This window comes from Drosophila santomea, chromosome X (assembly GCF_016746245.2).
Source record: "Drosophila santomea strain STO CAGO 1482 chromosome X, Prin_Dsan_1.1, whole genome shotgun sequence".
NCBI lineage: Eukaryota > Metazoa > Arthropoda > Insecta > Diptera > Drosophilidae > Drosophila > Drosophila santomea.
In genome coordinates, this window is record NC_053021.2 from 12,833,496 (window position 1) to 12,848,549 (window position 15,054).

General features: G+C 42.4%; 5 protein-coding genes and 1 long non-coding RNA gene across 15 annotated transcripts in view; 4 read left to right on the forward strand and 2 right to left on the reverse strand.

Annotated features, from left to right (window-relative positions):
* Positions 1-5,442, forward strand: part of LOC120457299 — a 140,678-nt gene extending 135,236 nt beyond the window's left edge. The window contains exon 7 of the transcript XR_006356531.1: positions 5,284-5,442. The gene's annotated coding sequence lies outside the window, so the exon portion shown is untranslated. The remainder of the gene's footprint in view (positions 1-5,283) is intronic.
* The window catches only part of LOC120457292 (eye-specific diacylglycerol kinase), a 121,386-nt gene extending 114,867 nt beyond the window's left edge, over positions 1-6,519 (reverse strand). For 3 of the 7 annotated variants that reach the window (XM_039644766.2, XM_039644765.2, XM_039644764.2), the window contains exon 1: positions 333-954. In XM_039644766.2, the coding sequence (XP_039500700.1) occupies positions 333-712 (380 nt within the window). In that variant the 5' untranslated portion in view covers positions 713-954. Of the gene's footprint in view, positions 1-332; positions 955-5,381; positions 5,657-5,916 lie in introns of those variants that run through there. The other 4 variants (XM_039644768.2, XM_039644767.2, XM_039644771.2 and 1 more) reach the window with 2 other exon arrangements.
* Positions 5,526-6,042, forward strand: LOC120457305. The gene is made up of 2 exons (XR_005616936.1): positions 5,526-5,658; positions 5,728-6,042. It is a non-coding gene; the product is annotated as an uncharacterized LOC120457305 (long non-coding RNA).
* Positions 6,520-7,147: 628 nt separating the features above from the next.
* Positions 7,148-8,751, forward strand: LOC120457303 (protein enhancer of rudimentary). Of its 4 annotated transcripts, none has more exons than XM_039644786.2 (3): positions 7,148-7,300; positions 7,790-7,866; positions 8,099-8,751. In XM_039644786.2, exon 3 carries the CDS (start codon positions 8,108-8,110, stop codon positions 8,420-8,422), a length of 315 nt encoding a protein of 104 aa, XP_039500720.1. In that variant the 5' UTR covers positions 7,148-7,300; positions 7,790-7,866; positions 8,099-8,107; the 3' UTR covers positions 8,423-8,751. The 4 variants fall into 4 exon arrangements, with proteins under 4 accessions (XP_039500720.1, XP_039500721.1, XP_039500722.1 ...); XM_039644787.2 differs by having other exon boundaries at positions 7,790-7,862; XM_039644788.2 differs by having other exon boundaries at positions 7,169-7,357.
* Positions 8,752-9,521: 770 nt separating this feature from the next.
* LOC120456676 (protein MAK16 homolog) lies at positions 9,522-11,756 on the reverse strand. The gene is made up of 4 exons (XM_039643633.1): positions 11,613-11,756; positions 11,503-11,549; positions 10,633-11,440; positions 9,522-10,161 (listed from the first exon to the last, which is right to left on the reverse strand). The coding sequence occupies exons 1-4, from the start codon at positions 11,625-11,627 to the stop codon at positions 10,009-10,011; spliced, it is 1,023 nt and encodes a 340-aa protein (XP_039499567.1). The 5' UTR covers positions 11,628-11,756; the 3' UTR covers positions 9,522-10,008.
* A 1,386-nt stretch (positions 11,757-13,142) lies between these two features.
* LOC120456643 (uroporphyrinogen-III synthase) lies at positions 13,143-14,754 on the forward strand. The gene has a single exon (XM_039643568.2). It carries the CDS (start codon positions 13,353-13,355, stop codon positions 14,184-14,186), a length of 834 nt encoding a protein of 277 aa, XP_039499502.1. The 5' UTR covers positions 13,143-13,352; the 3' UTR covers positions 14,187-14,754.
* The last annotated feature ends 300 nt before the right edge of the window (positions 14,755-15,054 follow it).

The following is a 15,054-nucleotide window of genomic DNA, read 5'->3' on the forward strand; positions in this document are numbered from 1 at the left end:
AATGCATTTAATTTTGCAACTATTTGGCATTTTCAGTGACCTTTTTGCAGTGATGAATGGAGGAGGATGACCTAAACATGTTACTCGATTTTCTTGAATTTGGAAAACTATTAGCAAATCAGTGCGTGTTTTCACTATGCTGCAAATCCAATTACGGTGTGCATTTTATATGTGTGTGTATGTGTGTGCATTTTCCCAGCGCAGCGCAGTACATAATTCCAGGAAAGAAGCCCCCAAAAAGCTGGCAACAACTAATCGAATTATGAGCTGGAAGTGATGGGAAGGTAAGGGAAGGGGAAGGGGAAGGGGAAAACCCAATGCGCAGTACTCACTAATCCAGCATTTCGATATCCTCCTCGCTCTCCTCGTCGCCCTCCTCGTCCAGTCCCTCCTCATCGTCATAGAAGCGGGCTTCATCCGCCGCATTGGTGCCCCCAAAGCGTTCCCTACTCCTCTCCCTCTCCCTCTCCCTATCCCTGTCCCGCCCCCGCTCCTGCTCCCTCTCCCTCTCCCTTTCGCGTTCCCTGCCGCGATTTTGCATGCCATTGGTGGCATTTCGAGCCCGCGAATTGGCCGGGGAATCGGAGGCGCCACGGCGATGGCGCCGATTCCGCGTGGACAGACCAACGCCCTGCTCCAGTTCCTCCTCCTCCTCGTCGCTCTCGATCTCAATCTCTTCGAGATCCCGCTGGCTAATGCTGCGCTCCGGCATTTCTATTGAATCAATCGAATCACTTGCAAAAAAAAATATATATGTGCGGCTGCTACTGTCGATTTATTCAATTGTTCACACCACACGAAGAGTTCTGTGTAGAATTCGGGAAAAAAATAAACGGCAAAATTGTTTTCGACTTTAGTTTTGGCCACCCAAGTTAGACTTGCACCGAACGCACTCGAAACTGCAATTGGCGTTGAAAGCGCGTTGCTTTCTCTGCGTTTGGCAATTGGCACACAAGTCCAAAGACTCGATGGGGCTTCACATCGCGAGACCTTAGCCAGAGGTGCTGGCCACGTCTCAAATGGCTAATTCAATTAGCCATTGCTCGCAGTCGAAGCGCCCACAAAGTTGCGTCCATTCAATGCCCTCTAGTAATTGCTATTTATAGTTAAAATATTAATAATATTAGAAAAATATTAATAATATCAGTAAAATATTTGGATTTTGTGGTTAAAAGTGTGTAGAAGTATGCAGCTTAGGAGTAATTCATCGCATTTCCCCATTGAAACGCCATTGTTGCCTACTTTTGGTTTTCACATAAATCCTAAATATGCCTAAAAGTATGCAGCAATAAAAAGAATTGCAGCTTTAGGCATGAATCCTGCATTTATTCGCATTTAAGTATTAGCAGTAGTACAATAATTTAATTCTACATGTATCCAAATTTTTTAATAAAAAAATAAGAAAACTATATATTATTATTGCATACACTAAGACACCCTTGAAAGTTATTCTTCACTTCTGTGGACTCTATATATAAAATTACTTTGCACCTTAATCTTAAATACGCCTAAAAGTATGCAGCAATAAAAAGAATTGCAGCTTTTGGCATGAATCCTGCATTTATTCGCATTTAAATAGGTTGACTTTTCACACTGTTACAAACTGAGCGGAAAACCCACTAGCTTTCGCAAATCGCAGATAACACGGTACCACCTCGACGGTCACTCCAAGAACACATTCTCCTCACTTTGTCCATTCGATTTGCTCCATCCACATTTCTGCCTTCGAAAGGCAACTGAAAGCGACGAAGAGGAGCAAATAATGCTGAAATGGGTCAGCGATTTTCGGGGGCGACATTGTGACGATAGGAAGGAAGCCCTTCGCACGTGCTGCTCACCTTTGCTAAATGGAATGGAGGTGGGTCAGGTGAGTGGGTGAGTGGATGACATCCGAATTCGCCACGTCGGCAGGAAACGCCTTACTCAATTGAGGTAATCAAGTGCTCGTATTACTTAAATTGTGATTAAAACTATTTTCTGTGATTGCTATTTGGCCATTTGATTGGCCATTTGATGCTGTGATTACTTTTTTTTATGGCTTTTCGAAGCTCGCGTGTTTTCTTTTCGCTTATCGCATCCTCAAACTAGAAGTTGGCAGTAGCGAAATTATTGACAATTATATTGGCTTAGCTGATTTGCTTGGTTGTTTGGTGTTTCCGCAAAAATGCCACCGCCCCTTTTTTGGTACCATCTTTGCCATTTGTTTTTCACTCAGCTCATAAAACCATAAAAAATTTAAATGAGCTGAGCCCGCAACGAGCCCGATTTAATGAGCCATTTCAATGCCGCGGAGCCTCTGGAATTGTTTCGCAACCAAAACTGGCGCGGTGTATCGACATTTTTTATGCATTTATCCGTACATTTGTTTTTAATAATGCTGTAAAATAAACAAAGCGAAAAATACGGAAAGATTTTGCATACAAGAGGATGGTTAACATTTCATTTCAAACCAAGCCATACAAATTGTTAAACATGTATTATTATAATTAATTTAAGTGAAACAAATACGTCTGCATTGTTTTAAATCCATCATGGGAATAATAAATACCACAATATCATACTTAATTTTTTTCTAATACGTTTGTTCTAAGTCTGCCAGCAAGACAAAGTGCCAGGTGAGTAATTAAAATCGCTGATTAGCATTAAAAGGCCTTAAATTCTGTTTCTCGACTTGCCATAAATCTTTTGCTTCGACAAAATTTCAGTCCAGGGGTCAAACTGCCAATTATTTAAGTGCACCTTAATTGAAGTCGTTGCACTAACGATAATTTGAAATTTGAATAACCAAAAAGCAAAAACAAAAAACAAAAAAAAAACGTGTGTACGCTGATAAATTGCTTTTTGCGGAGCATGTGAACGACGGTCATTGCCAAGGGCGCAATACTTTTGCCGGCAACTGTGACGAAAGCAGCCGCAGCCGGCGACGGTCAGTGTGGCAATTAAAAAATAAATGGTAAAATAAGAAATAAGAAATAAGAAATATATGTATATACATTGAGCCACCACGAGACTCGCAGCACCGAAAAGGTGTCAACTCAGACAACCTTCAATGGCTTCACATTGACAATAAAAATCTGAAAAAAATCTGCGACCAAAAAAGCACGCGGAAGAAACAGAAAAATCGAGAAATCTCAATGGCAGCGAATTTGTGGTGCTCTTTAAAAGGAGTATAAACTATGAAAATAACATATATGTACATATGAAGAATGTAAGTCTCATATGCCTAATAACTTTGAATATTAGTAAGTAAGCCCGCATTTTGTAGTGAAGTTCGTTAGGCCATAAAACACGGAAACTAACCTGTTGTTAAACGCTTAAAAAAAAGCTAGTTATGACTTACTTATTTTACTCAACATCTCTGAGGTATGTACAGTGATTCTTATCAGTTGAATGACCGCCATCGAGTTTGGTTATAAAGTTTTTATGTTGGGCCAAAAGGCAACGACCAAGTCAACGTGCGTTTTTCGAGGCGGCCAATTCCTAGTGCAGAATAAGTAACGCATAAACACAAATCCACGATTTCAGCCAAAAGCGGTAGCACAGAGAAATACAAATAAAAACAAGAGAGAACTGTAGTCGAGTTTCTCGACTATCTGATACCCGTTACTCAGCGGGGTGCTACCGCACCAAAAACTGTCAGTGTGGAAATTTCTCCGTTGCACTTCCACTAGCTGAGTAAGGGGTATCAGATAGTCTGGGAACTCCACTGTAGCGTTCTCTCTGGTTTTTTATCAATTTGCGGGGTTTGGGGTGCGTGGTGCGGGGTGCGGGGTGCGGGGTGCGGGGTGCGGGGTGCGGGGTGCGGGGTGCGGGGTGCGGGGTGCGGGGTGCGGGGTGCGGGGTGCTTGGTCCGTGGTCCGGGGTGCGGGGTGCGGGGTGCTGGGTACGGGGTGCGGGGTTTGTGGTGCTGGGTATGTGGTGCGGGGTGCGGGGTGCGGGGTGCAGGGTGCGGGGTGCGGGGTGCGTGGTGCGTGGTGCGGGTGCGGGGTGCGGGGTGCGGGGTGCGGGGTCCTGGGTGCGTGGTGCGGGGTTTGGGGTGCGGGGTGCGGGGTCCTGGGTGCGTGGTGCGGGGAGTCTGTATGCTTATGCCTCTAGAGTCTGTATGCTTAATCTCAACTTTCTAGCTTTTGTAGTTCCTGAGATCTCGACGTTCATACGGACAGACAGACGGACAGACGGACATGGCCAGATCGACTCGGCTATTGATCCTGATCAAGAATATATATACTTTATATGGTCGGAAACGCTTCCTTCTGCCTGTTACATACTTTTCAACGAATCTAGTATACCCTTTTACTCTACGAGTAACGGGTATAATAAAACAATAATAATCATAGCTCAGGCAGTCGTGTGTTAACCGCCCATAGAAATGCGAAACAATTACGCCAAATGTGGACAAACACAAAAAAAACGAGCAAACAAAACACTCGTAAAGCGCAGCAACAAAAAAGCCACAAAACCAGAAGTGTAGACTACCAGATACCCACTAGTCTGCGAACTATTTTCATCTTGACTTGCCTAAAAGCCCCAGGAGTAATGGGTACTTTTTGGCTGGTTTACAAGTTTAAATAATCACAATTTTTTGTAAGGGGTACCAAAATTATCAAAAAATTATGTAAAATTCCCAATTTGAAATGCAAAGCTCAACATATTTCACAAATATACATATATTCCATATATTTCTAATGTTCTGATCAAAGTACTGATTACTTTTTATTCCACAAATAATATACGGGTTTTTACATTAGCGTTGCCCTTTAAATACTAAACCATCTGATTGCTAAAAACTGTATATTTCCCATACGAACGGTGGCAAATTAACGACGCACCTCAAAACAAATAACAATTCGAGTATAAAGTCGTTTATAATAGATACACAACTTCTGCACACTTTTGACGATAAAAACGATGATGTTTTAACACATCAGGGGCGCCCACGATCTTATCAGTTGGGAATGTTCTTTGCTTATCGCTGCCGTAGAGCAAACACTTTTCGAAAACGAGCGTTAAACAAGACAAATTATTACAGATGTCGTCACTACGGTGATTTGCTAAATGTTACCTAATGGTGTTTAATTGTTAAGCATGCTAATTTATTTTATTTTATTTTTAAAAGTAAATTAACTGTTTTCAGTATTTACTTCTAAATGAAGTTATGAATTATTCTTTAAACTGTTGTTAAGCTTTAAAATTTAAATGAAATCGATTTCACCATTTACAAAAGCTTGAAATGTCCATTTCGAAATTCTAATTGGCTTACTCTCACTCTCTCTTTTCGCCCAGCTCCAATTGGGAATGGGGACTACCAACAAAATGGAATCAAGTTCAAGGCCACGATCGATTGATAGCCATCTCTGTCGCACGCGTTGGATGTGACTCACCTGCTGATTGGAATGAAGCTGCGCTGCTGCTCCTCCGCTGTCGGCGTTGCCTCTGCAACGTCATCGTTGGCAGCGGCAGTGGCAGAGGCAGCGACCTCTGACGTCACGGGGCGGTAGATCAAAGGCTTCACGTTGCGTTCGAAGTCGTCGAGGAAAACGACATCGTGCACGGGAATAATGCGGTGATCGGTGACGTTGAAGTGCAGATCGCGAAAGGGGCCGTTGAAGAGGCAGCGCAGCGGTGACGTCACCAGCACAGCATCCTCCGGAGGTAACTGTAAGTATTTAAATATGAAAATAAGTAAACAAAAAATGATCTCTATTTTATCTTTATCTATGTATTTAGGAGTAAATTTATGTGAGCGCACTTCAAATATTTGCCAATTTATGTTTGGCAATAGCTGCAATCAGATACACCGCAACAAACATCGCATGCAAACATCAGATAAGATTTTCAGATTCAGTTTCAACTAAACTACGAATATTATTGATACCCCGTAGCTGAAAACTGCAGAAAAATCGCGCCTTTTTTTACCTTGATTTTGCCATTGGTCGCCGAGAACATTGAGATTTTGAGATTTCACAGATTGCAGAGATTTCAAAGATAACAGATGAGCAACAAATCAAATAAAATGCACAAGACACACAGATACAACACACACACACACAAGCGTACATGAATGATCGTGCGGCTGTGTGCGTAGAACGAAGAAGAGGAAACAGCGACGAAGCAGAAGCGACAAATTGGACACGCGTGCGTCGCGTTGGTTGGATTTTGGGTTTTCTTATTGGACTGCCTTTTGTGTTGCCACTTTTACAACGCTTTTCTAGCGTTTTCCCGTTTTACTGTCATTATCAATTGATTTTCGCAGGGCTTTTCTTTTAATTTACTACTTGGTTTCAGTTAGCTTCGCTGCTCTTTTGCTTTATTCATTATTTGATTTGTTTACGTTGCTATTTCCCAATTTATTTGCCTCTTTTCACAACATTTTCTTTCAATTAGGACGCACACAAACACCAAAAAAAAAAAAAGACACGAACGCCACTTGCACAATTGAAAATAACAACAAATTAATGGGAACGCGCGAAATACGGGCTGCTGCGGCTGCGCCTTCACTTTTCACTGAAACAAAAAGCACGTAAATAAAATTGAGACGAGATTTTGGTTTTTGTTGTTGATTTCTTTGCCGATCGCTCTCCCGCCACTCGACTGCGCTGCCCGCGACGCCGCGCTCTTCCAATTGGTCCAATTGAGATCAAACAGCTGGTGAGCACTCGGATCGCAGATTGCCGCTGTCTGGCAACACTGAGCAGTGGAAAAGGTGGCCAGACTGCGAGAGCTTGCGATGAGCGATAGTTTTATTATATATCATATATCTTTCGACCTATCCGTTGAAATATACACGCTAAAATAAAATGGTATACATAAAGTATACAATAAAATGTGTTATATGCATTGAAATATGTAAGTTACATAAATACATATTACATAATACAGTAAAAAAAATATATAATTTTGATGGTCAATAAGACAGGTATAACATTCCACAATGTTGGATTTTGTGAAACGTAGTGAGTGGCTTAATATTACGTCTATGGGTGGGCGACAAATAACATTTAATAGAGAATATTATTTAATTAAGGATTTCATTGTTATTGATAGTTAATGAAGATACAAAAGCAGTTACATTTGTAAAATTATAAATCACAAATAAGGTGTTTGATAATAACACTTATCGATGTCTTTCGATTATTCTGTCACGTAGAGTCACGCAGCAAGCGCTCATCTCTAGCCTCACCTCTCTCTTCAAAACCGATAAACTGGCAAAAATAAAAAAACGAAGCAAGTGCTGAATTTACCGAATCGCCGCCTCGAATCATCATAATATCATAGTTGATAAAGTCTGCCATTTGATCGGGTAAGTGAAACACTTAACGAGAAACATAAAAATTTCCTAAAATTCGAGAAAAATCGGGTAAGTGGAAGGAAAACAAATGAGCGCATACAGTTAGTTACACACACGCGGCGGCCGCTACTGCTAGTGCGTGTGTGTGTGTGTGTGTGTGCGCGCTTCCGAATGTTTGTGTTGAACTGAAGCGGCAAAAACAAGTGCATAATCTTGTAAATATACGCATTTCCCCATCGCAAACAACGCTATCCACTCAAATTAATCAGTTTTCATGCTGAAAGTGCCATCTTAGTTCATTTGGCAGCTGCAAATTGGAAAATAAAAGAGCAATTGGCCCGCACATGCATGCGAGTGTATTGGTGGCTGCGGCAAGTGCGAGCGAGATGGAGCGTTGCGTTGCATGGAGCATATCCTCTTTCTCTTTCATTTTTGTTGATTTTTTTTGTTTAATTGTTTTATGATTCTAATAAATATTTATGCGATTTTTTTTTTTTGCAGATCTGGCGGAATAACAATCAACTTGGAAAGTCTCGGAATCTATAGGACTTTGCAAAAAACGCTTAATAAGAAAGTATGTAAGTGCAAATGAGTTAGAAGTTGTCATAGTTGCAATTTGTAAGCCATTAAAGTAAAAAACGCTCTTTTTCAATATTTAAAGACGGAAGATATGAATTGATGCCAAGCAAATGTAATGAGTACTTAAAGCTCTTACGCAGCATTGGCTATCAGTTTATATACACTTCAGTGTATAGTATCGCTTAAACACACATGGAGCAATATCACCAATGTGCCATCTTTGCCTTGCAGATCACCACCATGTCGCACACTATCTTGTTGGTTCAGCCGGGTGCCCGTCCGGAGACCCGCACCTATTGCGACTACGAGAGCGTGAACGAGTGCATGGAGGGTGTGTGCAAGATCTACGAGGAGCACCTGAAGCGCCGCAATCCGAACACACCGACCATCACGTACGACATCAGCCAGCTGTTCGATTTCATCGACACGCTGATGGACATCAGCTGCATGGTGTACCAGAAGAGCACCAACACCTATGCGCCCTACAACAAGGACTGGATCAAGGAGAAGATCTATGTGCTGCTGCGCCAGGCGGCCTTCAGTTCCAATGCCTAGAAGCCACACGGGACGATACCAAATAACGCGGTGATGCTACACTCATGCATGCACCAACGAGCGCAACCACAACTATAACAACAAACAACAACAACAGAAGAAAAAAAAAACAACTAGAAGAGGAACAACAACTAGAGAAACAACCGAGGAAACACTCGTTGATGGAGGGGCATCGATTGGGGAAACGCTGCTCCCGACTAGATCGCCAAATGACAACAACTTTTTGCAGCATAACACAATGCAAAACCACAAAGAGAACGAGAAACTGTTTAACTTAGAAATGGAAAACTTACTTTAAACGTACTAATATATACTGTATATACACCCAACTGACAACTGTGTGTTTTTGCTTTGGACCATGTTCATTGTGTTGTACGGCAGCCACAGGTTAAGGTGTTCAATGTGTTCTTATTGATAGCGAACTGTTTGTTGTAAACTCTATGGCAAGTGTATTTTTGTATGCTTGCCCTGCTAGTTTAAGTCTGCAGTGTGTCGAATAATAATAAATTACCATCAGGATGCTGAACAATATATACATTTGTATCGAGAGATCGCATCCATAACTACCACTTTTCCACTCAATCGTGCAAACTGGCACTCAATGTGAACGAAGTTACACAAAGCAGCTGAAAGGTTTTCAAGATCTTTACCCCCAACCCAACCAGTAGTAGTAAGCCCGATAATTCACACCCGTGGCTTTATGGCCAGTTTAAGTAAAACAGAACCTTTGGCCGCAGATGCTAAATGACCTTGGGATGCCAGGGGGCCACATATCCCATACGATCGGATAACGAACTTGGACCGCGAATCGCTTGGCTGCGCTGCATTGAACTTGGCGTGCGATATTTAATTAGCTCCGCGACAGCATTTTGTTAAATATATATGTGTAACTAGCGCTTCCAGCGCGGGCTATCGACCTCATAGATGCTGCTTACTAGTGAAATTGCTGCGAGTGTGTTCGTTCAACTGGCAATAAACATAGGGTTTATAGTTCCCCATTATCATAGGGTAATCATTCTGATTAATATTAATGATGACTATTTTATTGTTTACACAAATATATTCGCCACTTGTGCGGATATGGTAAAAAAAACACTGATTTCTAACTACAGAACAGCGACTGTACATTTTATTACAAAGGTTCAGAGTTGAGAAGCCCAACGTTGATTGAGCAAAATGTGTCACAAAAAAAAAAGCAGTATTATCCTATGACCTTAATAGTTTCTCCTACTTCTACTCTAACTCCGCCGCACTTTTTACAGGGTATGCCATAACGACAGCTGTGCGAAAAACCGTGCATAGTTTTTATAGAATATTTTTCAAACTGGTTTTACATTGCATTGTGACGGCCGCTTAACCCCCGCGTTTTTCTGAACGGCCATCTCACGCACTTTCAATGTCAGTTGCTCCGCTTTTGGCCAGAAAGCAGAGCGTTTGGGACATTTTGGGGTTTTTTTCAGTTTCCTTTTTTGTTTTTTTTTTTTTATATAAAATACTATTCTTAACCGGCGTTACAAATGTAGTTGGCTAAACAATAAGCGTTAACAGCTAAGTGGGGGTGCATGGGGAATATATTGTGGACCTGGCTAATGGCGCATCGGCCGCTGTGCCTCCTTCTCCACCTCATACTCGTACTCCACCTCCAGTTTGGGTTTCGAGCGGTTGCGTCGAAGGACGACTTGTGATCTCTTGGCCTTCTTCGCTTTGCTGGCGGTTTTCTTGGCTGGCACTTTGGTGTCCTGTTTGCGATTTAATTGTTTGTTAAGTTCGTTTTTTGCAATTAGCATTTAGTTTATATATGTTATTTTTTGGCAGTTTTCTGGAGCTATAACTTTGCGCGCACTGAATGGAAACCACGGCAACTGAATGAAAAGCGGCGAACGCTCGAAAGCTCTCACAGCAACTCAGTATTCTAAGCTGCGAGCGGGCAGAACTCGTTTGCTATTTCTAAATATGGTTATTTCGGAAGGTGCTATCGCTGGCAGGATTTCCAAATAACGTATGCTTTAAATTGCAATTATTTACGTACTATTTTAGACTGCCTCTCAAAAATGAATCTTGTATACAAATATTATAAATTATCGGAAAGATTACCTCAATATTATCACAATCTCTTTTAAAAGGATTTAAAAATCCTTGTAACTATGCTACATCATGTAATGCTTCAGAAAACTGCCAAAAAAACGATGATGCATGACCAGAAACACTACCTCAATATCATCAGCATCCGCAGCGTCATCCTCGTCGGACTCCTCGAAATCGCTGCCCACTTCGACCTCTTCCCGCTTGCCGGAATCGCTTTCGTAGTCGTCGTCCTCCTCCTGATCATCATCATCATCATCATCATCCTCCTCGTCCGTATCGGCCTCCACGAACTCCTCGTCGAGCAGGGATCTCTGGACTTCGATGGCTTCGCGGGAATCGTCGGCGTCCACCTCCATTTCGCGCTCCAGATGCTCGTCCTCATCCTCGTCGTCGAGTTCCTCCTCATCCTCGTCCACACGTTCCGCCTCCAGAGCCTTGTTGAAAGCGGTCTGCGAGAAGTTGTAGATGTCGCGGTAGGTGCCATGCTTCAGACGATCCATCAGCGCCTTCTCGATGTGATTGTCGATCTTGGCGGCCACCAAGGCCTTCTCCTCGCGCCTCGCCTCCCGCCGCTCGATCTTCGTGGACAGCGGCACAATGAGCTTCTGGCGGCGCAACTTCAGCCGGCGCATTCGCATCAGATATTGGGTGATCTTGAGGAAACGCTGCTTATTCTTGGCGATCATGTATTTGGGCCAGAACACCAGATTCTCGTTGATCTGCTCGATGGCCTTCTCGAAGTTCCTGGACAGCTTGATCCGCTCCCACAATTTGCTGGGCATGTGCGATCTCTCCGCCGTTTTGATGAACAAATAGATGATGCCCTTCTCCTCGCGAACGGTGGCATATTGCGAATTGGCCAGGGGACAGGTTCTGCGGGTGCACAGACCCGTGAGATTGTACTCATGGCGGCAGAAGGTGCGTGTGTCGGTTCTGTGTGGTTAAGATAACATTAAATATACATATCTTTCGACATAAGCGCACAATTAACTCACTTCACTTTGTGCGAGCAAAAGGACTTGTTGATGATGCTCCAAACCACCTGGTAAATTGATAAATTGCCATTAGCTTACTAACTCTCTCGATTTATCCACTTGCTACTCACATCGTCGTGCTGCATGGCGCCGTTCTGTTATTAAATAAATGGTACCAACCAAATAAAACCACCAATTTAATTTGGAACACGTGCAAACTCAACTCACAATATTGCGCTATCGATAGTTGTATGCCGCCGGTTGCCCATATCGATAGCAGCGATGACCGTTTTGATGACAGTTGCGATAGTGGCCAGAGTGGCCAGATGGCAGAGAGTTCAAACCGGCAAATTTGTAAATAGTTTTTATTAAAAATTCGTTTCTTATATCAAATTTCCCTTTTTATTTTTAGGAAAAAACAATTATAACAAGTTTTTTATTAGCAGCATATTTTTTTTACGTGTCTTTATCCTTTTGGCAAATGAAATTCAGTTGATTAGTACAAAAATATGAGGCCATTTCTTGTCGAGATAGCGCAATGCAAGATTTGCTGTCGTTAGAGTTATTTTTTTCCCTTTGGAATACCGCTGATGGTTTTCCAGAAGCCAAAGATACAAACTTTTCCGTATTCAAATTATTTATGCCCGACCAGAGCCAAAATAAATTTAACTCTGCTTTAATAGCAGTAAGTTCCTCTTCGCTTTCAAAAGCCGCCAAGTAACCGCCAATTTCGCGACATGCTTCTGCCGCATCAGCCCAATTCTTTTTCACAATATTTTCTATATAGAATGATCGTTTTCCAATCAGCTTAAACTCCACTGTGGTGGTGGAGTTTACTTCAAAACTGCTTTTAATTTTCTTGCCGGGGTTTTTTATTCCATCCATATGGGCTTCTTTTTTGCTGTGTAACTTCACTTTTTGGCTGGATAAATGCCTTGCTATGTGTGGAATCGCCAAGATCCTATCCAATTTGGAATTGATTTCACTCATTAAATCCATCATCGAACGCTGATTGTTTAGACACCTTTCATTATCCAGTGGCTTTCCCAAGGATCCTTGCAAAATCAGGGCAATTAATATCACTAAATATGTTGGCTTCAGCATTTTAAATAACAATATTCACTGGAGGATAGCTTTTATATAGAACTAAACTCGAGCTCTGTATATATGATAACTCTTTTTTTAAGAAAAATTATTATTATTATGCGTTGTCGCATCGATTAAGTGTAAAATAGTTATGATTCTCGTTATTTGGGTTCAGAGAATTAAAATGAATTCTGCTCGAAATCTGTAAAAATTTGATTCATCGGAAAAATATCTGATAACAGTTGCCAGAAAATTCCCATGAATAGGTTGACTTTAAATGCTTATGAATGAGTTATATGCCTGTGTCTAGGAATTGTGTCTGTGTAATTGTTTTTTTCAGCTTTGTTTTACAATAATTTTATAATTAAAAGTAACAAAGTATTGCTTCAAATTAAATATTTTTAATATCACAACGATGTTGCCACCCTTGGACAGACGCCAAAACAGCATACAACGAGCAGAGTTGCCTCTTCTTCAACTTTAGATCAAAAGCGTTAATATTTATATATCTTAAAATATTCTTTGCACAGTAATGTCGCTGGTGCAACGATCTGGCAGCCCTGCGCACAGCCGGCAAAACAGCTGATTAGAAGGAGACAGCACGAGGCTGCAATTGCCCAAAAATCGCCTCTTATTTATATATTTTTATTTTCGCTAAAGAAGGCGCAGCGGGCGGTGGGCGGGGCAAGTAACCGCAGGCGGAACAATCGACAGGCGGAAAATTCAGCCCAGACTGCAAGAGTGCCAGAGTGCCAGAGCAAAGTGAGTAGGTGACCAGCAGCGAGATGACGAGTCGCCAGCGAACTGTGATTATATTCAAATCGGAGTCGGAAAGCAGCGATGTGTACGCGGAAACGCTGGAGAAGCACGATTTTAATCCGGTGTTCGTGCCCACGCTGAGTTTTGGCTTCAAGAATCTGGAGGAGCTGCGCGCCAAGCTCCAGAATCCGGACAAATATGCCGGCATCATTTTCACATCGCCGCGCTGCGTGGAGGCTGTGGCTGAATCCCTGAATCTGGGCGAGCTGCCCGGCGGTTGGAAGATGTTGCATAACTATGCCGTCGGCGAGGTGACCCACAATCTGGCGCTGAGCACCTTGGACCAGCTATTCACCCACGGCAAACAGACGGGCAATGCCCGGGCACTGGGCGAATATATTGTGGACACGTTCGATGGATCGCGGGCATTGCCGCTGCTACTGCCGTGCGGCAATCTGGCCACCGATACGCTGCTCTCCAAGCTGGCCGAGAATGGCTTCTCTGTGGATGCCTGCGAGGTGTACGAGACGCGCTGCCATCCCGAATTGGGCGCAAATGTGGAGCGGGCACTGGAGATCTACGGCGAGTCGATCGAATTCCTTGCCTTCTTCTCGCCATCGGGCGTCAATTGTGCGCAGCAGTACTTCACCAGCCGCCAGCTGTCGATGGACAAGTGGAAACTGGTGGCCATCGGGCCGAGCACCAGGCGTGCCCTCGAATCGCTGGGCCTGAAGGTCTACTGCACCGCCGAGCGGCCGACGGTGGAGCACCTGGTCAAGGTGCTGCTCAATCCGCAGGACAGCCGGGAGCGGCTGCTCAAGGAGCGCGAGCGGATGGCCGCCCTCGAGAATAACATTTAAGATGCGTAATCCTAAGATTCGTTAAGCAGTTTCGCAGCTCCATCGCAGTGCTCCTCACAGCTGACGAAATCCCCTCGCGTAATCCCCACACATCTAGCAGCTCGTTTACTCGTTTACCCAGGCTTAATCATCAGATCCATCATCTTTACGAGTACAAATCCAAATGGAGATCGTATAGCCTGAACCTTGTAGTTAACCCCAAAGTAACTATGATCTAACAAACTGTAATTTCGTTTTATATCTATCGACAAATCGGTAATGCTCAAAGTAACATGTCCCATTTAAATTTGTAACATCATATTGTGAAAATTCAGGGCTTTGGTTGTGAAAATTGAAAGCGTAATCGTTATAATTTCGAATTACTGTCCAAGTGTTTCTCACTCGATTAGAAATCCAAGGATAGGCAATTAGTTTCCTGATCGAAACGTAAAAAAAGACTAGAACTCATGGTTTGTTTTTTCGATTGACCTCCGAGCGAGTACAAAATTAGCGGGCATGAAATGCCGACGTCTTTATTTTCTGTTTACTATTGGATTAAGCTGAATAAATTGTTTCTTTTCTAAATTTAGTCGGTCGTCTTTGTGGGTCAAATAGATGGCGGCAGAGAAGTAGAGTAGATTTAGGCAATTACGTTTAAAGTTAACCAATTGTGTTTGGAGTTTTTACTTGATTCTATTGTTGGGTTTATTTCATAAGTTTCCTTTAATTGTGAATGGACAAAGAAAGCTTTTTTTTAAATAAATCAAAAGACCCCTTTTTAACTGCCTTGAATTATTAATTTTTCATATATATCCAAATATTATTTATATATTTATAATTAAAATTATTTAAAAATTAACAAAAAAAAAACGAGTATTTTAAGAATCGA

Coding starts and splice junctions, on each gene's coding strand:
- LOC120456643 (XM_039643568.2), top strand. CDS start 13,353: ATGACGAGTCGCCAGCGAACTGTGATTATATTCAAATCGGAGTCGGAA.
- LOC120456676 (XM_039643633.1), bottom strand. Junction 11,441..11,502: donor TTTTGCTCGCACAAAGTGAA/GTGAGTTAATTG, acceptor TTAACCACACAG/AACCGACACACGCACCTTCT. Junction 10,162..10,632: donor CGGATGCTGATGATATTGAG/GTAGTGTTTCTG, acceptor AATCGCAAACAG/GACACCAAAGTGCCAGCCAA.
- LOC120457303 (XM_039644786.2), top strand. CDS start 8,108: ATGTCGCACACTATCTTGTTGGTTCAGCCGGGTGCCCGTCCGGAGACC.